We start from the raw sequence: 25,355 nt of genomic DNA, 5'->3' as shown, positions 1-25,355 counted from the left end.
CTTTTCAGGCAAATAAGTTTTCTGGTTGACAGACCCTTATCAGAAAAGGGCCATAAAATGATAATAGGCCTCCTGGCCAGAAGATGATGCAAATCACCTAAGACTTGTGTATACAGCTAGGTATGCAGAGAGAAAGCCTGGTCTCGGTAAGAGTCAGGGCTGCTGACACTGCATAATTTTGTATTATCCATTGATCTCTATGTACAACCAAAAGTATAAAAAGCTTTTCTGGACAATAAAGGATGGACCAGTCACTGGAAAGACTGGTTCCCCCGTGTCTTCTTTTCTTTCTTACTCTATTTTCTGGCTGATTCCCATCTGGGGCTTAGAGGCTAGCCGTGTCTACTTATTTGCCCGGGCTTCTAAGACCCACGCGAGAGAGTGCCTGAGGCGGGGCACCCTCTGCTATTCAAGCGGGCGCCTGTGGCCCTACGTAGACAGTTCAAGTCCCTTGTCTCAGGGCTTTATTGGCTTTCTATGTAAACAAAGGAATACAGCCTCTTTCCTCCTCTAAATTTTCTACTACACTATTCTTTCCTAATCTCTCTTTGTATTTCTAAATAAATAAGTTTTTCCTCGCCGACTCTGTCCCCACTTTGAATTCCCTGGATCCAATGGGGCTGGACCCCGGCAGTTCTGTATTCAAGTAAACTTGAAAAGTACTAGGTTAAACAAAACTAAACAGTTTTCTTCAAGATTTTCTGGAGTCCTTAATACACCAGCTTAGAATCATATATGTGTAATTCTGAAGTCCAGAAGTTTCTGAAAACTAAAATTTTAAAAACAACTTCTATCAAAACATGATAAAGTGTTATGAGGTTCTTTATAGTCTTCATCTCATTTAGACTATCCATACATTTTCCTTTTGAAATTATACATTTGATTACAGGGTTGCCCTAAGGTCCACTGGGGATGTTATTTAATAAACATTACATGCATACCCTTCGAAAATCTGAAAATTTCTGAAATATCTGGTACAAAGTTTTGTAAGCTGCATTGTGGACCTGTATTAATGCAAAATGTGAATCTATAAGAGGAATAGTTCCCAAACATATGACCATGAGGCTCACTTTTAGAGAGTAAGAAAGAAAACACTGGATTAGGATATGTCCAAAACTAACTATAAAAGGCCCTGAAGTTGAATATCTAATAAAAAAAAAAAAAGCTCAGGGCAAAGTATCAGAAAGACAAGTATACAGAATGATGTAAAACAAATGTTTTGTTGTTATATCATTTTATATAATACTGTTATGATAGTAAGAAGTTTAGTGTCCAATGAAGCAAAATAATTGGTCTATGCTTACTCAGTACTAACAAGGGAGAGGAAAAGTATATTAGCCAGATCCTAGTATTTCTGTCATGGAAAACTGACTTTCTAAAATTTGCTCTGAAGAAAAAAAGAAAAAGTATATAGGCAAGTGCATATTTTCTTCTACTTCATGCTGAAAGCCTTTTCTTCCCAACAACAGGCTCTGAGAGCATGCACAAGTACTCACTGAATTTGCTTTCGAGTTTTTTTCATATACATGTCTAGAACTGGACATGCAACTCCCACAAATTTTATATCTGACCTACACACACTCTGAACTTTCATTTAACAACTGTAGCAACACTTTGTGTGTTTACAATATAAACTTCTTTTAATTCAGTCCTCAAGAGCTAATGTTTTTCTTCTGCAATTGGTAGTCTGTATAGGAGCTACCATCAATATGTATTCTATAAACCATCATAAATAAGTCATAATTACATTTGAACACATGAATAGTAGGTCATAAATGAACACTTAAAAGGTTTTAGGTGACAATGGTATTAATAAAACTACATACTTTAGAATTGAAAAAAGTTTTTAAATTTAAAAATATTACTTACTATTTGAGAGGCTAACATTTCAAAGAGAACTTGGCAAATCAGTCAAAATAAATTTATATAGCCTAATGGATTGCTTGTAAAATTTAATGGATTTATTGCTGAGAGTTACCTTAAAAAAAAAAACTGCACCCTTTTATCATATAGATCATTGTGGATCACTCTGCAATTTTTAGTTCAACAAATTAAGCCTGTTCTTGATGGTAAATTTTATACTACTTCTTTATAAATTATATATTACATACACATTTTAATATATTTAATTGTATTTAGTGATTTAAACAACTAAGGTATAACAGCAACTATATCAACTAAACAAAGTTCACTTCCCTCATTTGCCAACTCATTAAGTTATTGTCAAATCTTAATTATCTTTGTTACTGAGGGAAAGAGTAAAAACTGAAACCCACAAATGATAATAAACCACAACTTGTTTCAGTAAAACATTCAAGCTTTTCCCAATCAGGCAACATTTTCTTAGGGTTAATTAAAACAAGCTTTTATCTCATCCATCCTATTGGTAACTGAGACAGAAACTGATTAAATGGCAAACAACAGGAAAAGCAAAGGCACCTGACTAACTTAAAATGCAGCGCACTCACTCACTGAAAACTTTATTCGTAAGATTTTCTTGTTGTTAACGTTCAAACAGGCTTGTGACAAATACAGTGAGTACTTAAATTTGGTGTAAGACAAACTTACAAATCCTTAAAACAAATAAGCTTCATAAGTTATTAAAGTAAAGTAGTCGCTCAGTCGTGTCCGACTCTTTGCAACCCAATGGACTATAGCCTACCAGGCTCCTCTGTCCATGGAATTTCCCAGGCGAGAGTACTGGAGTCGGTTGCCATTTCCTTCTCCAGGGGCTCTTCTTGACCCAGAGATTGAACCTGGGTCTCCAGCATTGAAGGCAGACGCTTTACTATCTGAGCGACCAGGGAAGCCCATAAGTTATTAAGTGGATGTAATTTTTTCCTTATAGACAACATTTTTTTCTGGATATGAAAATATATACTAAGAGAACTTTCCAGAGTGCTAAAAATATATAATGTGGGAAAAAAACTAGGACCCAGAAAGATAATCTAACTTGCCTTGGTTTACCAAGCTAGTTGCTATGAACTTTAGTCTTAGGAATGCTAGCTCCTGACATCAGTGCTTTGTCCACTGCATGGAACTGCCCTTAAGCTGGGGGAAAAAACACTTCTTAAAAAGGATGGCAAGGATCACTTATGGAGAAACTGGTCCAGAGAATGTTCAAAGATTTTCAACTGAGAATTAAATTCAAATGTATTACATTGGTATTTTGTTGTTGCTAGTATGTAAAACCTCTTCTGCTCTGGGTTTTAATTATGGGGACTAATATAAAACTTGACATTCACACCCACACACACACACACAAAATATATTTCATTTTGTCAATCAGAGCCTTCCATGATGCCTAATTGAAAGAACTACTTGAAGTATGCTAAAATGTAATCGTTGCCCATTTGTGTCAGCTTACCAGATTTGTGCTTCTTGTGTTTTGCTTTCTTTTTGATGATCAGTAACTTATTTTGGATCTCAGGTTTGTAAGACTTGAATGCAAGGGAATGAAGACTTTCGCGCTTTCTCTGTAAGTTTTCATTCAAAATATCTTTCAATTTCTTTTTTTTCTTTTTCTTCTTTTTTGCCCTCATTTTAGTTAGTTTAAGTTTCTTGTGGCTCTGCAGTGACTGTTCTAATAGAATATCCCTTACAACTTTGTGGCAGTTAATGTCTGGATGATCACTGTGGCTTCCATTTACATGTATCTGGCAAGATTTCAGAGCATTTTCTTTTAACGGACTGGGTTCAAGCTTTACTCTGGAAGCTTCACCATATTTTTCCTGATTTTCTATAAACCTTATTTCACCTGGACTGAGAGGCTCTCCAAAGCTAGTAACCTCCCCTGGACTTCCTGGTTTCTCTAAGTTTTCTTTACAACAATCAGTTATATTCATTTCACAGGGCCTGCGAATTCTAATTTCACAGTTAGACTTCACTTCCGTTTCAACAGAGATGTCATGATTATCTAAGTTCGTTTTAGCAGGGCAGCAGATTGGATCAAAACTAATCTCCTGCTCTTTTCTGAAGGCAGAGGGCAGGCCTTCTCTGCTACACCTATGCTCTCCATTACTTGCACTCACATAGTCACACTTCAATTTCTCCAGTTTAATCCGAGGTACTCTTTGTATTTTAATGGGTGGAATTGGAAATTCTGGGGCCTGAAAAGGTCTTTGTTTGTAAATCCGTACATCTGCACCACAGAACTGTGGAAAATGTACATAAGCATTCTCCAAATAATCATAACCAAGAATGACTTCCCTGCATTCATGAATAGGTTGCCCAAGTACAGCATCTTGAACTTCCTTTTGTGTTTCATACACAAAGTCACAAAGACCCTTAAGTATCCACACTTTTTGGTAGAAAGGTAGCTCATGAAAAGGTTTTTCTTCCAATGGATTAACTTCTCCAAGAACTTTAAAAAACTGAGGACACAACCCAAGTTTTTCAGCACAGTTGTCAGGATTTTCTGTCTGCCCTACAGCTGTGTACCACTGCTGCACTTTCTGTCTCAGTGCTGCTTCCCAGGTCCTATAAGGCAAAGTAGGTCTTCGATGTAAGGTAGGTCTGCGATGGGGAGGACTTAATAGAGAAGTCATTATTTTAGATAGAAAAGCATTACATTGAGGCATCAGAAGACAACGTTCCAATTCGTAAAAGACTATTTCTGGCAAATTTAAAATTTGCTGGGCTAAACAAAGGAAATGCCCAATAGCTGGAATTTCCCACATGGTCTCCATACAAGTTGGAGCTGCTTGAGCTAGAAGTTTTCTTTCCCATTCTTCTATTTCCTTTTGACTAGCTTCTTCTGCTTCTTTTCTTTCCTGCTCCCGAAGCCTAAAAAAATTTAACAAATTATATTATTACTATTTAAAATAGAAGATATCATGAAATACTCAATTTTAAGTATGTCATATTTATCTTCAGACAACAAGGCTTTCCAGTTTAGATGTACTTTTTTTTTTCAGATGAAGAAATACACATACAACTTGATACTGAGTTTTACGGATGGAGGATTATCACTGACATTGCCACTCAAAAGTAAAATTCAAATCACAAGTCCATCAACTTCAAAATAAACGGACAAAAATTTTAACTGTTTACTAAACAAAAGCACAATGGCAACCCACTCCAGTACTCTTGCCTGGAAAATCCATGGATGGAGGAGCATGGTAGGCTGTAGTCCATGGGGTCGCTAAGAGTCAGACACGACTGAGTGACTTCACTTTCACTTTTCACTTTCATGCACTGGAGAAGGAAATGGCAACCCACTCCAGTGTTCTTGCCTGGAGAATCCCAGGGATGGCAGAGCCTGGTGGGCTGCCGTCTATGGGGTCACACAGAGTCGGACACGACTGAAGTGACTTAGCAGCAAACAAAAGGACAGTTTAATGTTTTCTAGAAGCAATATGATGTCATATAAGAACTATAAAGATGTTTACATCCTTTAATCCCATAATTCCATGCCTAAAGAGTTATACGAGGAAGATAATTCAATAGAAGCAAAAGTTACATGTCTGTCAGTGTTAACTGGAGTTCTATATAAAAAAAAAGAACTATAAAGAAGTTGTATTACACAGCTGGAAAATAAGCTGGCTATGTTATATAGCCTTTAAATTAAAATTATGAATATCATCTATAAACACAAAAAATATCAGAACACAGCACTTAACAAACAGTTCAATAATAAGTATATGTACATACTAAATAAGGAAATGACAATATTCCAAACATAAATGGCTCCTAGGTCAGTGAGATTATGAGTATTTTTTTCCCCTTAAAAATTTCCTCATGTTGAAACTATAAAAACAAACAAAAATTTTTCTTTATGGGTACTGCTTTAAATTTTCTTAAATAAAAAATTAAATTAGATAAAAAGAAGTCTTGTGATTTTGCATTAGGCGATGTGTTTTTAGATATGGCACCAAAAGCACAGTGACAAAAGGAAAAATGATGAAGTGGACATCATCAAAACTAAAGCTTTTTGTGCTTTTAAAGGACATCATCAAGTGAAAAGACAACGACAGAATGGGAGAAAATTTTTTCAAAATCATGTATCTAGTTAAGAGATCTGTAATTAGAAAATGAAAGAACACATAGAATAATAAAAAAGGATAAAATAGCCCAACTAAAAATGGACAAAGAATAATTTCTCCAACGAAGACATACAAATGAATAATAAGCGAATAAAAAGCTCAACATCATTATGCATTCAAGAAATGTAAATCAAAAACCAAAATAGGATACCAATTCATGCCTACTAAGATGATTATTGTAGGAGAGATAATAACAATTATTGGTGAGAAATGTGGAGAAACTGGAAACCTCACACACTGTAAAAGGCACAGATGCTTTGGAAGGCAGTCTAACAGTTCCTCATAAAGTTAAACATGTGACCCAGGAATCCTACTTCCTGGTACATGTCCAAGAGAAATGAAAATATCAAAAACCTGTACATGAATGATCATAGTAGAATTACTCAAAATGGCCAAAGAGTAGAAACATGAAATGTCCATCAACTGTCCAATGGATTAATAAGAAGTGGCATATCCATACAATGCAATATTATTTGGCAATAAAAAATATACAGTGCTGATACATGTTACAATATGGATGAACTCTGAAACATAATACTACATGAAAGAAGTCACCCACAAAATATCACATATTGTATAATTCCACTTATATGAAATGTCCAGAAATGTACAGAGACAGAAAGTAGATCAGAGGTTTCCTAGGATTGAAAAGGTGTGGAAAATGGGAAGTATCTTAATAGTCTTTCTGTCTTAGATGACGAAATGTTCTAAAATTGACTGTAGTATGTGTGTACAACTCTGTGAATATACAAAAAACAAAAGAATTTTATATTTAAATACGTAAATTCTATGGTGTGTGATACAATAAATCTGTATTTTAAAAAACTGGAGCATATAAGGTTTTAGGAGAGACATTACAATATGACAACAAAGAGGGGAAAATGTAATAACTTCTCTTATTTCTGAATTTTCAAGAGTGAACTCTTCCTCTAGAATAGATATATAAAGATGTGACTAATTCATGAACTCTAAATGAACACTGAGGTATAATGTCTGACATTGGCTATTTTTCTGTTAAAAAATAGCCTAAAATCATATTATAATCTGTTAAAACACAGTAAGAACACTATTTTAGCAGTACTGGGACTTCTCATTTTATCAAAAAAGCCTACTTTTACATTTCTGGCTGAGAGGTCACACTATAACTACCTTGCTATTACTGATAAAACAAATTATCTGATCAAGTAGCCTGGTTCATTAAAGAAGTTAATAGAGAAACATATAAAATGTGTGATTTGGCATTTAAGTATATTAATTACATCTAAATATCCAAACAATGTTAGACATTTTAGCAAAAAAAATTTTTTTCCAAAAGTGCTTATGGTTTTGAGGCGTTTCAGTTTTTCATTGAATGGGGGTGGTGGTGGGATGGTAGAATTTGGCTTCCCTAGTACAAAGCTGAGATTCCAAAAGCCCACAGAATTAGCAGAAAGGTGTACTAGCAATAGCAGTCCCTTCTTCTGGCCCCAACTAAAGGCCTGAAAGGAAAACTGTCTTTACAACAGGAGTGGTGGACGGAAAAAAATAAAATCTCTTCTAAGAATTTATAACTGTAAGCTGACTAATGTGGATTTATTGCCCACATTCACATTTCCTGGGTGCTCAGGAAAGTTTAACGTAGTTTCATGTCAAAATGTAGTTTCATGACTTGAACAGAAAAAAATTAAATCTCTAAGGCAATGCACTTTGTAACTGGATCTTAAGGAACTCCCACACAGATACAATGACAAGGAACGAGTTAAAAAAAAAACAAAACCCAAAATATAAAAGGAAAGAAGTTATTGTGAGGCTCAGGAAAAAAAAGTATAACTTCTAAAAAAACTACAGATATGGGAAATTTAGGAGGTGGAAAATAGGTCTAGTGAAAAGAAATGGAAAACATCGGTAAAGACGAGATTATTTTAAAATGGCAAGGTAGTATGAAAAAGAACTGAAGAAAATGAGTAAATATGGAAACTAAGAACTTAAAAGATTTACACTTAACTCAACAGAAATCATGGAAGCCAGAAGACAATGGAATATCTTTAATGTACTTAAAAAATAACTATCAATGGAAATTTCCATTCAGAGCAAAAGTATCTTTCAAAAATGACAAAATTAAAATATTTTCAAACAAAAATGTCATATTTGTGATGAACAGAACCTCAGCCAAAGGAAATGCTAAAGGATTTACCTCAAGTGGAAGAAAGGTCATTGATACCGGACTGATGATTAGAGATGGGAAGAGTGAGAAATTGGAAATATATAGGTTAATCTATACAGATAGGGCATAAAATAATGATAAAAGTGCTTTGTGGAGTTTAAAAAGAAGACAAGATAAAATTAAAATATATTATAACAATAGCAAATAAGCTGTGTGAGAGATGATTAAATTTAATAGTGTTTCAAGGTCCTTGTATTAATCAGGAAGATGGTAAAAATACTGATTAGGCTTTAATAAGTTAATGAGGCATGTGAAAGTTCAAGGTAGGGACTAAAGTAACAGACTTTAAACATACAAATTAGTAGAACCAGAAATATGGAAGGAAAAACATATAGCAATGAAAACTGGTGGGATACATGTTAACTAAAGCAGTACTTGGAGGGGCATTTAAAAGAATGTATATTTAGAAAAGAAGGAAAGTTGAAAATAAAATATTCATATTCATTAAAAGAAAAGAAAAAACTAGAAAAAAACAGCAAATCAAAAGTCCCAAAGTTGAAAGGAAATAGCAAAAATTAATGATATAAAACACAGAAAAATAATTCAATTCAAATGTTTGTTCTTCAAAAATGTTATTCAAATTAACAAACGCCTGATAAGACTGATGAGGAAAACAAAACATACACACAAAAAACCAATACCAGAAATGAAAATGAATTTATAGATTCTATAATTTAATCCTATAGATTCTACAGATATAGCTACTACAATGTTTACTGTAAGAAATTTTATGCCGAGACAATTTTAATGAATAAGCAAGTTTTTTGAAGAACACAAATTAACAAAACTGACACAAGTACGAAAATCTGAATAAACCTGTATTTACTGAAGAAACTACACACTTCAAAATCTTCTCTACATAGAAAAACTGGGGTCCTAAAGTTTTCACAAGAATTCATCTCAAAAATGTCAGTTAATGAAACAAAATATAAAACGGGCATGTTAAAGAAGTAAAAGAGGGAATTAAAAATAATGAGTAATAAGAATTTATCAGAATGATTCAGAAAGATTTGTTTTAAAAAGGAACTTCTAAAAATAAGAAAATACAAACCAAAAATAAAACACAAAAAATAAAAGTCTAACAATCAACTGGAGTGCTAGAAAATAAGAATACAGAAGTGGGGTAGGAGTGTGGTGATGACAGCAAAATTTGAAGAGATAATGGCTAAGAATTTCCTAGAAATAATGAAGGACACAAATCCCCAATTCAAAAGGCCCTAGAAAATAAATTAAGAGAACCACCTTTGGGCATATCATAATAAAACAATAAAACATCAAAGGAAAAAAAAATCTTGCAAGCAGTCAGAAGAGAAGAAAAAACAGATTCCATATACAAAAATGACAAAAAGATTGACAGATTTCTCAATAGCAACAAAATAAATGCAAAACAATAACTATCATTCATGGATAAGGATAAATTAAAGTTATTTTCATTTAGATAAAAATCACAACTCATTCTAAAGTAAAAACTTCTAAAACATCTGTTTCCACCTAACAAAGTAACAAGAAGTCAAATTTACTTTCCTACCTGAACCAATCATAAAAATCCTGACAAAATACATAAAACAATGGTTTGTAAGAATTTAAGTATCAAGCAAAGGACAGTGATCTCAGAGAGATGGGAAACAGAAGGTGAGACCAAAAACTACTGCAATTTGTCGCTTTCAAAGAATTTTCAGGCCATGATGCAGGAAGGGAAACCCAGATAAGAGTCTAGCAGACTCCACGAGATGAGAAGCCAAGAATCCAGAGATACCAAACCAAGGCAGCAGAGTCTACAAGAGATAAAACTCAAGAAGAAAAAGCTGCACATAAAATGAGAACAGCAAATTTTTACAGAGTCCTCCTCAACTTCAGAGCAATGACTAGTGTATGTATGCAAGGTAATAACCCAAAACTAGGTGAGGGAAAAATACCCCAAAGATTAGAAAATAAAGTGTTTATTCCCACAAGCCACGCTGGAAAAATTCAAAGGATGTTAGACAGCATCCTTTGCACAGTCTTGCACAGGCAGTAGAGAACAATTAGCCCTAGACGGAGTATTGCTCTGAACTCAACTAACAAATCATAAAAGATCCAAAATGACCAAACTGTTTCAAAATAATTACCGGCGTTTCAGGAAAAAAGCTCTAGAAGACCTATAGAAATATAAACATATCTGGCACCCTCCAAGATAAAACTCACAATGTTTGGCATCCAAACCAAAAGTACTAGGCATACAACAAAGTACAAACACATGATCCATAATGAGATAAATAATCAATCAAAATAGACCCATAAATGAAACAAATGGTAGGATTAGCAAATAAGGTCATTAAAGTAGTAACTGAAACTGTAATCCATATAGTCAAAAAGTTAAATAGAGACATGAAAAATTAAGTAGTGACATGGAAGATATAAAACAGATTCAAGTCAAACTTTTAGAGATGAAAACTACAATGTCTGAGATGAAAATATACTGAATGGGACTAATGGCAAATTAGACATAGCAGAAGAAAAGATTAGTGAACTTGAGGACAGTAACAGAAACTATCTAAATTTAAAGATACAGAGAAAATACTTCTATAGTATATACTTCAAGAAAAAGATGATCATAGAAGTTCTAAGATGAAAGAAGGATTGAAGAACAAATCAACTGTGAACCATGTAGGTAAATAAACATTATTACAAAAAACAGTAACAGTAATGTCTAGTTTGGGGTAAAAAATGAGATAGAGCTGAATTATTAATAATACATAAAAAAGATGAGGCAGAAAATATCCATATTAACAGAAAAAGAGCATGTAACTTGCAAATAAGCAGAAATACTTATAAGTGAAATAAATCTTCACTTCCACAGATGGATGTCAACAGATAATGCCAAGCTAAAAAATCAAGAACTCTTAATAGCAACATAAGCATATATTAAGAAATATGGAAATAATTACTAGAAAAATTACCTAAAAAGCTAAAGGTAGATGTCTCTGAGTCATGAATTTGAAGATGAGCTGAAGTAAGGGTTGCTGTCTTTCATTAAAAGCCTCAGTAGTACTATGTGACTTTTAAACTATACAGCCAATGAAATTTAAAAAAATTTCATAAATCAACTTTTTAAAAGCTAAAGAATATTAGCCAGGAGCTATAAAAGAGCCAAAATGAAAAAGACTTATACTGTATATCTTACCATGTTAGATTTATGTATATTTTGTATCTTAACATGAAACTGAGTTTCTCTACAGTTAATATATACTGAGAAGAGTAATCATTTATTCAATGCTCTGTTAACTAAAGAAAAGGTTTTCAATTTATTTCTCATGAAATGTAACTCAAGAATTTTAAAGGTTTGGTATAGGAAATTGTATCTGTTCGAATATCAACCATCAAAAAGTGCATTTAGTATACTTGGCACTGAAACTGATTTTGGTCAACCATGTCACAATCAATTATGCTCTGTTTTTGTACAGGTGAAAGAGTAATAACTAGTACTCAGGGAAGAAAATGAAACGAGGAGTTGGAGCAGACAAAACACTTTTATGGACTTGTTTTTGCCTAAAACAGTGTTAGCAACGTTTGGCCAATAAAGGCTAGAGATATGGCAATTTCAGATACTATTCAACTTACAGATGGGGACATTAAGGACATAGAAGGACAATGAGATAATTTCTTTAGGCTTACACAGTGTATTAGTGTAAGATCAGCAATATAAATAGTCTGCCATTGGTAGGTTGAAGTTAGCACCAACTGGCTTACTCTGGGAAGAAGAAAATTTAGGCAATAATTCATGCATTCTGCAGGATCAGGTACCTGGAAAGGCCGTGACATAGTAGTGTTATGATACAGCCAAATATGGACATTGCCTGAAGTTATTCAAGGGCTGCTACTCCTGCTTATGTTTCCTACGAACTAAACCTTTTAGGAGACAATGATGGATTCTAAATTCAAACCATGAGTACTGAAGAGGCAGGAGGAAGAGAAAGTCTGGTCTGGTACAGGCCAGCATAATGTGGAATAATCCTTTAGAATTGGAACTGTGAGTCTCCATCCTGTCCTCAGCAGTGTGGTACATATGGAATGGGAGCTTGCCAAAGACCTCTAGAGTCAATATCTATAATATGTCAATAAAAAAAAAACACACTTAAAATATAAGTAAAACATTTAAAAAACACTATATTAAAAAATGCTGAAGCAAACCAGTGTGCTCACAAGGACAGATTAAAAAAAAAACAGCTTTCAAAGTTATTCTCAATTTAAAAAATTGTTCTGAGGTGTTAGACTAAAATCAGATACAGTGCTACATGTTTCTAAAATGTTAGCTCAAAAAGTAAGCCTTCAGTATTTGGGGGATGCTATAAGACTGCCTGAGGATACTTACAAAAACCACATTCACTAATGGAAAAAGGAAAGTTAAACAGAGTAGATCCTAATAGTTCTCATCACAAGGAGAATTTTCATCTTTTCATTACATCCATATGAGATGATCGATATAATTAAACCTACTTTGGTAATCATTTATGTAAATCAAACCATCATGCTGTATATCTTAAATTTATACAGTGATATATATCAATCATTTCTCAATAAAACTGTAAATAAAGGTTAACACTACAAAATGAACAAATTTTTTTTTCCTGGACAAGTTCTTGATTGTTCCTTACTGGCTTAGAGAACATTAATCTGTTACTACGTAAAATACTAATAGAAGCTGTGCCTAAGGTTATTTTGATCATATATAACTTGGCAGGAACATCACTCATGAGGAAATAGCTTTACAAAAAAGTTATTGTATGTTTTAAAGTATCCTAACTTTAGTAGTTTTATAAATTTTATCTAATGCCTATCATATATAAGAATACAAAGAGGTGAAAGTATGGGCCACACACTTTACAATCTAGTAAGAAACATATACAGGAGCTGTAATGCCAAATAATCCATTAACTGAAAAACCATTATAACATAATGTTTAAGCTGGTTGAATGAAAAAGGAAAGCAAGACATTCATTTACATTTTCAATATAAAATGTTATATTTTAGGAAAAGCAATTTTAGTCAAGCTTTTTACTTAGCTACAAACAAAAGAATCTCTTCCAGCTAAGTAGAAAAGGAATTAAGCTCTGTTACGGGTTTGTTGTTACAAACCAAACTTAACAGATATGAACTGCAACTACACTTTGACAACTTCTCCAGGAAAAATTAGACTGCCACTATTATTTGGTACTTCTGATACTAGCAACCTAGAACAACTAGAAGCTCCCACCACCACCTCTATCAAAAGATAAACTTCCTTGCCTAAGACTGCCACCTCATGTTGGTCCCAAGCAATTTCAAGTGAGAAGAGTATGACTGGTCATGGGCCTTCTTACCTTAGTTGTGAGTGGGTATGAGAATACAGATTTCCTGGCAACTGCTTTGCGAAGTCAGGAAGGAAGGAGAAGGGGATGACAGAGGATGAGATGGCTGGATGACATCACCAACTCGATGGACATGAGTTTGAGCAAGCTCTGGGAGTTGGTGATGGACAGGGAAGCCTGGTGTGCTACAGTCCATAGGGTCACAGAGTTGGACACAACCAAGCGACTGAACTGTGCTGAACTGCTTTGTTAAGTTAGGGCTTATAACATGGGAAATTACCAAAATGTAGGGCAACTGTTCAAAACTGTGGGGTTGTCACAAATGACAAATGTCTACTTCATTAAGTCATTGTTACTTTAGGTTATTAAGAATTTGAAAATAAATCAAATGTAAGTCATAATTTCTAAATCACAAAAATGCAGAAAACATTTTTACTTTTAACTTCAGCAATTTCCAGATCAATAAAATACCAATAAGTTTATACAACTTACATGCACACTACTTCTGGTAATCCAAATCATTTTGCAAAGAAAAGAATGGTGCAGTGGTACAATATTTTTAACACGGCTATTTGATTAAAACTGCTACCTAATACTATCATATTTCGGATTAACTGAAATTTGCTTGAGGAAAGCTAGCTTTCAATTTTAACAATTTTTTAAAAAACAGTTATCAAAAATGTATTACATACATTCTGGCTTAATAAACAAGGGACACAAAATATAGTTTAATCTTTCCTTAATGATTCAACATCATCATTATTAACAAAATGCAGCGGTCACGAGTAGCTTAAAGACTATTCCAGCAACTACACATTAACCAGCCCTCTCGTTCCATTTTCCTCTTTGACTTATAGTGCTCCTGTCTTCTAAATCAACAGGGCCTCTCTTACACTAATCAGCTCCAAGACTGGCTGCTACCCTATTAGCATTTACCTGGAGAAGGCCAGACTACCAACCCCTCAGTTCAGTTCAGTTGCTCAGTCATGTCCGACTTTGCGACCCCATGGACTGCGGCACACCAGCCTTTCCTGTCCATATCCAACCCTTACTCAATGTTTATTTCTCTCTGTTTAAATACATATCATCTGCCATCTCCTTTGTATTGGTTTCCAATGTATCTAGGTAAATAAAGATAATAGTATAGGAATGTCAGGATTTTTGTAATCTGATCTAAAAAACCATGGTTTTTATGGCCTATAATGTACAAGCAAGGGAAACTACCTACTGTATAAAAATAAAATACAGAGTAAAGACTCCCTTCCTTTAACTGAAATAGATCACAAATCAGAGACCTAACTGTTGGACTTATAGATTTTTAAAAATAGTTTACTTTTAGGTCTGTGTCTGTCCAGATGATCACCTAAAAATTATTAGATACCTGTCAGTTAACTGAACTATTGCCATATTACCATAATATGGACTAGAATTATTCAGTTTGCTGCCAACTTGAATTTCCAATATATTGAATAAAAAGTTGTTTAAAGCTAATGAACAGGAGGAGAACATTATTTTCCCACTTCTTATACCAGAAGTTTTAATCAAAAAACAACGAAAAAGAGAAAGCTACGCCCAAGTTTTTAAGCACAACTACAGTAACCTCTGCAACCTTCCCTGTCTTCCAATCTGACCTTTCTTTATGATGTTTTCAAAGTCCCTTTCAGACCAAATTTTTCAGTAGCCATATTCTCAGCTAGTCTCTGACTAACTCTCAACAGGATAATTAGACTGACAGATTGATATCACGATAGCCGGCAGAATAATTGTACATAGGGAGGGAGGCTTTGTTTAGCACTCCTATGAATCACATTACATGTTGCTGATGAAATGTCATATTTTCCTTCTGAAGACATATCATAATTTCCTTCCTTTTTTTCCCACCAAAAAATCTTGGGAAAGGCCCAAAAGACATAAAAAAAATAACAAAAACAAAAAACTCTGCTTATCCCACTAGTTAGGTGGCACTTTATAAATTTTAATACTTGCTGCATTTTCAACTATAAAAGAAAATCATGCTTATGTTAGAAAATTTAGAAAACAAAGGTTAAGATAAAAGGTCTAACTATTCTTGATACATTTCATATGTTTTTAATGTAAACTCTAAATTTGGATGCACATAAAGTTAACAATCTCTTGGCACAGAAGAGAGAAAAGGGAGGCTAGCGTGGCAAGGATAGCAAGAATGTGGGATAAAGGGTGTAAAATGGGGTTAGAGAGATAGGATGAGGCCAAAAGCTGAAAGCAGGGTCTTATAAACTATATTAAGCCATTAAAGTTCTTGTGTGTACCTGCTTTGTTTTGAGGAGGTAGAAAGTAATGGGAACAGGGAAGAGGCATGATCAAATCTGCATTGGGAAAAGTTCATTCTACTTTTTAGACATGAATCTGAGCAAATTCTGGAGACAGTGAAGGACAGGGAAGCCAGGCATGCTGCAGTCTATGGGGTCGCAAAGAGTTGGATATGACTTACCTACTGAACAACAACAAAATTCTACCTTTAATGTGAAAAACAGAATAGAATGAGGGTAAGCATGGACACAGTTTCACTAATTAAGAGAAGATTATAGTTGTCTAAGTGAGAGATTAAGGAACCGGATGGAAACAGAGAAGAAAGAGGGAAGCAGATTAAAGAGAGATTTAGGAAATAAAACACCAATATTTGGGATTGAATTTTGATTTGTGTATAAGGGAAAGGAAGATGTCCTGTATGAATCTCAGATTTCTAACTTAAGTAATCTAACAGATGGTGGTGCCATTCACAAAGATAGGGAGCACGACAGTGAGATCAAGATTTAGGTGTAAGCATTAGGCTTTCATAATTAATTTTTGATGTAATCATTTTGAAGAAGAGATCTATGGCAAATATCTTTTGTTTGCCTCCAGAACTATTCTCTACTGTATAGTTTTATCTGTATCAGTAGGCAACCTCATCCGCTAGCTTTCCTTAGGTTTAGTCAAGAGTGTCCTGGCAAGATAGGAAAGTAGGGTAAAGTATTTATTCCCTTGGCCTCCTCTTTGTGAAGTTTTTGGTATCTGCCTAACACGCATGTGCTATACAAATAATAACAGGGAAATAACTTGAGATGATGACTAGCTCTGTTTAATGTCCTGTTAAAATTTCATGAACAATATAAGCATAACTGTTAAGAACATGTGTATTAAGTTCATGTAAGTGGAATAAAACTTTTATAAATGGACTTAAAAGTTTTGTGGGGGGAGTTGTGTCCTTTAACAGAAGGTATCATCTCAATAGTCTCTTCTTTGTACTCCTAATGGCAGCCCACTCCAGTACTCTTGCCTGGAGAATCCCACGGAGGGAGGAGCCTGGTAGGCTACAGTCCATGGGGTCACAAAGAGTCAGACACGACTAAGCGACTTCACTTTCACGGTACCAGTACCTAATTCCCCTTGTTTACTAACAGCCTTATATCTTTTTTTTTTTTTTAAGACACATTTATTCAGAGTCATGATCAGACTATTACATTTAGCAATCAACAGCATGGGTGCAAAAAAAAACCCAACAACAAACTACATTAGAACACTTTGTTGAAATGCTTTACACTTTCCACAGAACAGAAATTAAAATTAGCTGTTACACAATTAATCACAAGTACAGTCCTCAACTTGCATTGTCTAAAACATGTCTTCTTTGTAGCAGATAGGCCCTGCTACCACTCTGCTTGGCTGAGTTCACAAATTTGTTATAAACTGTAGTTTCCCTGTCACTTCTCTGGCTCTCCACTCCTGCTGAGTTTTGTTTCCTGCCAGTAATTAAAACATTCCATCACTGCCATAGCTACTGCTACTACTGGAACCACCAAAGTGACCTTGGTTTCATGGTTTGGTGAAGTACTGGCCTCTACTGCCATAGGGGACAGAACTTCTGCCTCCAAAGTTTCCACCTTTTGTAGGTCCAAAATTTGAAGACTGATTGCTGCAATTGCCAAAATCATTGTAGCTTCCATCATCTCCAAAATTGCTTCCATCATTACCAAATCCGTTATAGCCATTCTCACAGCCACGATATCCACCACCAAAGCCACCTCAACCACTAAAGCTTCCTCCATGACCAAAGTTGTCGTTCCCACCAAAACCACCTCCACATCCACCGCTGAAGTTTCCAGAAGCACTTCGACCTCTTTGGTGGATGAAGCACTAGCTATCTCTTACTTAGTTAGAGCTTTTCTTAATTCACAGTTGTGGCCATTCACAGTGTGGTATTTCTGAATGACAATCTTGTCTATGGAGTTATGGTCATCAAAGGTTACAAAAGCAAAGCCTCTCTTTTTGCCACTGCCTCAATCAGTCATGATTTCAATCACTTCAAATTTCCCATACTGTTCAAAATAATCTCTCAGGTGATGTTCTTCAGTGTCGTTAAGGTCATCAATAGAAACTTTTTTTACGGTTAAGAGGGCACCGGGTATTTGAGAATCTTCTCTTGAGACGGTCCTCTTTGCTTCCACAATTCTTCCAACTGCCTTGTGTGACCTCACACAAGGTGTGAGGCTGCATCCACCTCCTGCATAGGCATATGTGACAAACCTGAAGCCTCTGCAGTGCTTGGTGTTTGGATCCCTCATTACCACACAGTCTGTGAGTGCTTTCCATTGCTCAAAATGGCTTCTCAGACTCTCACTGGTTGTTTCAAAGCTCAGTCCTCCGATGAAGAGCTGCCACAGCTGTTTGGGCTCTTTGGGAGACTCTGACTTAGACATGACAGCAGTGGAGTGGGGAGACTTCTATGATGTTTACTGACAGCATCCATGGGCAGAAAGGAGTAACCTAACGAATGTATCTCAGCTTCATGTCTTAATGTTCAGCTATATTCCAACTTCTTTGGAAATAAACCCTCTTTGAATTACCCCATTTTGAATGTGCCACCTATTTCCTGACAAATGAGATACACTGATATCATCACTGATAGATATTACATCCAGAGAATATATTAAGTATGCAATTAGGCTTCAAATTTACAGAAGTTTGAGCAAGAGACATCTATCTATAAGTCTTCTATATATAGGTGGTATGAGAATGAATGAAATCACTTATGAAGAAAGTATGAGAAAGGAGAGAATCTTAGATTAAAAACTAGAGCTGTGGCAACAGTTGGGCAGTTAAGAACCAGAAAGAACTAAAATATTGAACAATGATGGCACTTAAGACTGAGGGGGAGTATCTAGAGTTAAAAAGTTTAAATATTCATGTGTTCTTGGGAAGGAAAATAGGTATATTAAATTTACTCTTTAAATATATATAATAAGACACTTTACTGTCATAATTAATTAACTGCTTTATACAAAACTAATATGATGGTAACTACTTTATCAATATAACTTCCTTACAACAACTTTAAGAACATATTAGTGGAGTTATTAGTGTAGCAACACTCTTTAAAGCACTAAAGAACTTGCCATGACCATAAGATTAAAGGCAGAATGAATATAGAACTGAATGGAAAAGAATGAATTACCTGGAAGGTGAAAGACCAAACAAAGCTGGAGGCATCATGCTCCCTGACTTCAACTGATGTTACAAAGCTATAGTAATCAAGACAGTTGGTTACTGGCATAAAGACAGACTCACAGATCAATGGAAAAGAACAGACAGCCCAGAAATAAACCCACATATATATATCAACTATTTTATGACAAAGGAGACAAGAATATACAGTGTGGAAATCACAATCCCTTCAATAAATGGTGATGGGGAAACTGGACAGCTACATGTAAAAGAATGAAATTTGACCACTATATTACAACATACACAAAAATGAACTCAAATGGATTAAAGACTTGAATGTAAGATCTTATACTATAGAACTCCTGGAAGAAAAAGACAGTCAGTAAACTCCTTGACATAGGTCTTGGTAAAGAGTTTTGGATCTGACAACAAAAGCAAAAGCAAGAAAAGAAAAAAACAACTAAGTGTGACTACATCATACTAAAAAGCTCTCTACAGCAAAGGAAGTCATCAACAAAATGAAAAGGCAAGCTATTAATGGGAGAAAATATCTGCAAATCATGTAGCTGGTAAGAGGCTAAAATCCAAAATATATTTAAAAATTTATACAATCCAATAGTAGAAAACAATTTGATTAAAAAATGGACAGATCTGAATGTACATTTTTCCAAAGACACAGAGGGTCTACAGGTACATGACAAAATGCTCAACAGCACTAATTATCAGGGAAATGCAAATGAAAACCACAACGAGATATCACCTCATACCTGTCAGAATGACCTTTATCAAAAACACACACACAAAAACAAATCATTGGTTAGGATGTGGATACGAGGGAACCTCTGAGCACTGTTGATGGTAATATATACTGGTGCAACCACTATGAAAAACAGTATGGAAGCTCCCCCAAAAATTAAAAATAAAACTACAATATAACCCAGCAATTCCACCTCTGAGGATTTATCTGAAGAAAATGAAAACACTAACTTGAAAATATGTATCCCCATATTTACTGCAGTATTATACACAACAGCCAAGACATAAAAACAACCTAAGTATCCATCAATGGGTGAATGGATAAAGAAATTGTGGTATTCACACACAATGGAGTACTATATAGCTACAAAACAGAAGGAAATATTGCCACTTCTGACAGCATGGATGGATTTTGAGGACATTACGCTAAGTGAAAAAAAAGTCAGACAGCGAACGATAAAACTGTATGATCTTTCTTGTATGTAGAGTCTGAAAAAAAAAAAAGAGAGAGAGAGAACAGATTGGTGGTTGCCAGAGGAGAAAGGGGAGAGTTGGGAAAATAGGTTAAGTGAGTCAAAACATAAAGAAGAAAAATAAAATTAAAAACAAAGTAGAATGGATACACACCCACAGATCTATTTATCCATATCCTCATCCTTAAATAAGACAAGTACATGAATGTTTACTGTATATAATGCAACTCTAGAACTAATCCAAAATGTGTATCTTATCAGGTAAATAGATAAACTGTAATACAGTCAAATAATGGAATATTATACAATAGCACTGGAAATAAAATACAATGAAATAATTCAACACAGCTAAATCTCAAGACACATAATGTTGACTGAAAACAGAAGACTGCCATTTATATAAAGGTTAAAGACATACAAAACAATGCTATATATTATCTATTAATATATACATAAAAAATGCCCAGAAATGACCTCCTTTTCCTGGTCATGATGCAGTAACTGAACCAATCTTACCCTCACTCTGTAAACAATTACAAATTGAATAAGATGCAGGAAACAAATGTTTTCAGACATTGAATATCAAACAGTACAAGACTGTGATCCCCAAGAAGTGAAATAAATGAGGTGATCCCTACAATTGACTGACCTCCTAACTAAAAGCAATTAATTTCCAGACCATGAGCAGAGACAGCAGAAACCCAAATGGTCCAGTGGAGTTGAGTTGAGATGAGATGAAAATCAGCATTAGGGGAGTAAGGCACCTAGAAGTTGTGAGATAATTCTAAAAACAAGGAAGCTATGCAGAAAAGAGCTTCAGAAATCTATACAAGGGTACAAAGTAGGACAAGAATGACTAGAAAATTGTAAGATCAAGGAGTTCATAGACACAACAGGGAGACCAGAGGAAGTCCGGAGTTCTCAGTCATCACTTGGGGGCATTTGGTGGAGACTCCAGAGAGGTCAGATCTTAGCCTGTGCTTAGTCACTCAGTCGTGTCCAACTCTTTGCAACCCTATGGATTGTAGCCTGCCAGGCTCCTCTGTTCATGGGATTTTTCCAGAAATAATACTGGAATGGATTGCCATTTCCTTCTCCATGGGATCTTTCAGAACCAGGAACCAAACCTTTGTCTCCAGTGTCTCCTTAATAGAAGGAGGATTCTTTACTGCTGAGCCACCAGGAAAGCTCATTAGATTTTAGTAGCAGGGCTGAACTGGAGTGAATGTTATTCTAGACCCATCCTATAAGAGCTTAAAGTTGGAGTTGAAAGGATCATCAAACTGATCCACAAGGAACTTAACTTCCTGGAAGAACAAAGCTCAGTCCTCTTTTAAGAAGGTAAATACAAATCTAAATACTCAACAAGGTAACATTCACAACATACAATTTCTAATAAAAAAATTACTGGACACGTCAAAAAGCAGAAAAATGTTACTTACAACAAGGAGAAAAATTGGTCAATTGGCTTAGCAAAGACAAAGATGATGGAGCTAGCAGAAAAGGACATTAAAAGGAACACAATAAGACATGAAGATATTAAAAAACAAATGTAACTTCTGGAGCTGAAAAAATACAAACTCTGAAATAAAAAAGTTCCCTGGATTAGACACTCATTAAAAAAAGATCAGCAAAACTTCCATGCAATCTCAATCAAAATTCCCTCAGGTGTTTTTATTTTTGGAAGGATTTCCAGTATGATTCTAAAATTATACAGATATGCAAAGATTCCAGGGTAGCCTAAAAATTTTAGGGGGAAAAGAAACAAAATACAAAGTTGGAATATTCACACTACCAAATTTCAAAGCTTATTATAAAGCCATAGTCATCAAGTCAACATAACTTAAGGATGGACCTATAGATGGTAAAGAACAGAAAGTCCAGAAAAACTCACAAATATATGTTCAACTGATTTTTAGCAAAGATGCAAAAGTAACTTATGAATGCTGCTGCTGCTTCTAAGTCGCTTCAGTCGTGTCCGACTCTGTGCAACCCCAGAGACCGCAGCCCACCAGGCTTCCCTGTCCCTGGGATTCTCCAGGCAAGAACACTGGAGTGGGCTGCCATTTCCTTCTCCAATCGTGAAATGAAAAGTGAAAGCGAAGTCGCTTAGTTGTGTCCGACTCTTAGTGACCTCATGGACTGCAGCCTACCAGGCTCCTCCATCCATGGGATTTTCCAGGCAAGAGAACTGGAGTGGGTTGCCATTGCCTTCTCCAACTTAAGAATAATAAATAACAAAACTTAAAACTATTTTTTAAAAAAACTGCTGAGTAGTGGGTACCAAGGCCTTTGATTTTATTCTTTGTTCCATGCTTAAAATATCCCTAGTTAAAAAAGAAAAGGTTAATGCTTTACCCAAAGAGCAAGCTTAATTCATATTAAATTATCATAGTTACTAGACATTTAAAGGAGGGTTTTTCCCCCATGTCTTAATTCACCCATGTTTATTTGATGTTACGCACAGGACACACACACATACATATATAAAACTGGAGAAAAGAAAAGGATTCTCATATTTCCAGATTCTTACTAGCCATTCCTACTTACTTGCTTAAATGTTTCCCTCATCACTTCAAACAACTTATTAAAGACTGCAGTTCACGGGATCTGTCTCCACACCACTGACTCAAGTTCTTTTATTTTTTTTGATGGTTCCGTCATTTTTAGGTCATAGGGACAGCATACTTCTCAGGAGTACAAACTATAACCACAATGCTCTGGTTCAAATCTTAAATTTACCATTCAAAAACTGCCTGACTTTGGGAAAGTTACTCTATCTGATTCAGGACAAATACTGAATACATATGACGTACTTAGAGGTGCTGCTGCTGCTAAGTTGCTTCAGTCTGAACCTGGCAAATAGCCCTGCACAGTAAACATTAACTATTCTTTTTTATTTTCTTCTTATTGCTACTATTACAACTATCTCCAGTCTCCTCTTTGTCTCTTCCTATGTTCCCCCTATATCAAGGAAGGTACTAAGTCCTGCTGATTGTTTCCAGAACAATCTGACCTTCTTCCTATTTCTGGTCATCAGTAGTGGAGCACTAGACTCCTTACAGCCTTCTTCCTGTAAGCCTTCCTTTTCTTCAATTTCTCTCTACACTAACCTATTACATACTACTGTCAGATTAATCTTTAGCCCCTTCCATACAACCCCCTTTTCTATAGCAGGAGTAGTTTTATGAGGCTCTATACAAGGAAAAGAAGTGGGTTTTGTTTAGTTTTTCTTTTTTCTTTTTTTTTTTGAGAACACTGTGGGTTCTCAACTACCGACTATTATTAAAAAGTATGGTGGTACTGAAAGCCTCAGGGTGAATTTTAATCCTACAAAGCAAGCTAAATTCATTATTACAATATATTATAAATTGACTTTGACTAGCATTAGTAGTTCTCTATTACATCAGCAATTGCTAATATAGTTTGGGATAAGATTTAATATAAAAATTATCAGTCTTTTCTGAGTAATCACTTACCTCTCTGGGCCCTACTCTTGCTATTTAAAAAAACCTTATAGATAGGTCATCAATCTCTGTACTCCCTGACCCTAAAAGTTAATACTAATTGAGCACAACATTCTTTCCTGATGAGTCCAGAGTAAGCATAATTATTCAGGAAATTAATACCAGTGAAGGAACTGGCATAAGTGAACTTATATGTCATTTTGAACTACATTATCTCCAGAGGTTCTCCTAATTTTAAATGTTAAAGGTCTGTGCTTCTGTTCTAAAGTTCTACAAATCTATTCAAAATTTTTCTCATTTAAAATTTATAATTCAATTGAGACTACTTCCAGAAGTATAGAAAGCAACCTGAAATCTTTCATAAAAATTATTTTAGTATAGTTTTTAAATAATTTGGTTTAACATTTAAAACTGTACTTTGAAACAAATTCGAGTTTGCTATTTCAGTATTAACTCATATTTAGGTGAGAATGCATTTTGGAAACACTACTAAAATGGGCCCAGAAATTTGATATGGGCACACAAAAGTTACACAGCTACTCTCTGAAATGTAGTTCTTAAAAATTTAAACAACATGAAACTTAACTGTTTTTGTGTGGTTTTTTTTTTTAACATTTACCTTTTTTCTTCTTTTGCTCTCAGCTGTTCTTCCTGTCTCAAAACTTGAACCATTATAGATTCAAAAACTCCACATGTCAAGCCTGCCAAACTTCGTGGTGTTGACCGACGCCTTGTTGAAGTACATGCAGTTCCCTTCTCATCCTCCAATCCATAATAGCCTCTAGATGTAACTGCTATCGTTGTCTTTTCTCTCAAGTGCCTTGGAGAAGAATAAGTCATTCACAGGTCAAATCTTCTGGGTAAGCAACAAACCCCCTCAACCAGCATCTTAAGAAGAATCCTTTTTGCTAACTACATAAAACTTAGTTAAACCGTGCTTAGCTATGTTTCAGATTTTTATCCTTGCTACATAATTTCTAATTTTCCTTACTCATGTCATAAAATCAGTCTAAGGGATAGTGTCTTCCCTACATTAAAAAATATAAAACTGAAGCACTAAATTAAGAATTAAAGATCTCTTTAATGAAAAAAATTTGTAAAATTAAATATAGCACATCTTTATATCTCTTTATAGATTTCATACTACTTATCATTGGTATGGGAAAGTATATAATAATAATAAAACATTTTGGGAGAGAAAATTTATGATACATAAACATGTTGAAGTAATTATAAACAAATGAAGCATTATAATATATAAATATTAAGTGGTAAGCATTATGATATATAATTGTAAATTTAGAAACTTTCTGACTAAACTATATAAAGAACTTAATCTAGAGTTCTTCAACATCACCATAAATATCTTCCTTACCCTATATTTAGTAATACAATATTAACCTAACACTTAAAGATAATGACGAAAAAGTTTCTCAGCAGTTTGATTAATTACCCATAATTGAATAAAAACTATCTACACTAAAGAAACACTAAATTAATCTTATAAATTTTTAAGCCTAGACCAAAAACTGACTTCTGAATTTATGAATTAATTGTGAAAAAGCATTAGGGAAAATAACTGCTGTTGTATCTTTGCAAAACATGCCAGAGCCTCTGAAAGC

The 25,355-nt window shown here is 34.7% G+C and overlaps 1 protein-coding gene and 1 pseudogene across 1 annotated transcript in view; both read right to left on the bottom strand.

The window, feature by feature from the left end:
• The window catches only part of KIAA2026 (KIAA2026 ortholog), a 106,793-nt gene that overhangs the window by 47,246 nt on the left and 34,192 nt on the right, over window positions 1-25,355 (bottom strand). The window contains exons 2-3 of the mRNA XM_052644927.1: window positions 24,353-24,553; window positions 3,368-4,785 (exon numbers count right to left, since the gene is read on the bottom strand). Coding sequence (XP_052500887.1) covers window positions 3,368-4,785; window positions 24,353-24,553 — 1,619 coding nt within the window. The remainder of the gene's footprint in view (window positions 1-3,367; window positions 4,786-24,352; window positions 24,554-25,355) is intronic.
• On the bottom strand, window positions 17,346-18,292 carry LOC128052381 (heterogeneous nuclear ribonucleoprotein A1-like; annotated as a pseudogene).

This window comes from Budorcas taxicolor, chromosome 8 (genome assembly GCF_023091745.1).
Source record: "Budorcas taxicolor isolate Tak-1 chromosome 8, Takin1.1, whole genome shotgun sequence".
NCBI classification, from domain to species: Eukaryota; Metazoa; Chordata; class Mammalia; order Artiodactyla; family Bovidae; genus Budorcas; species Budorcas taxicolor.
Note: the sequence above shows the minus strand (reverse complement) of the source record. Positions and strands in the feature narration are given on the sequence as shown.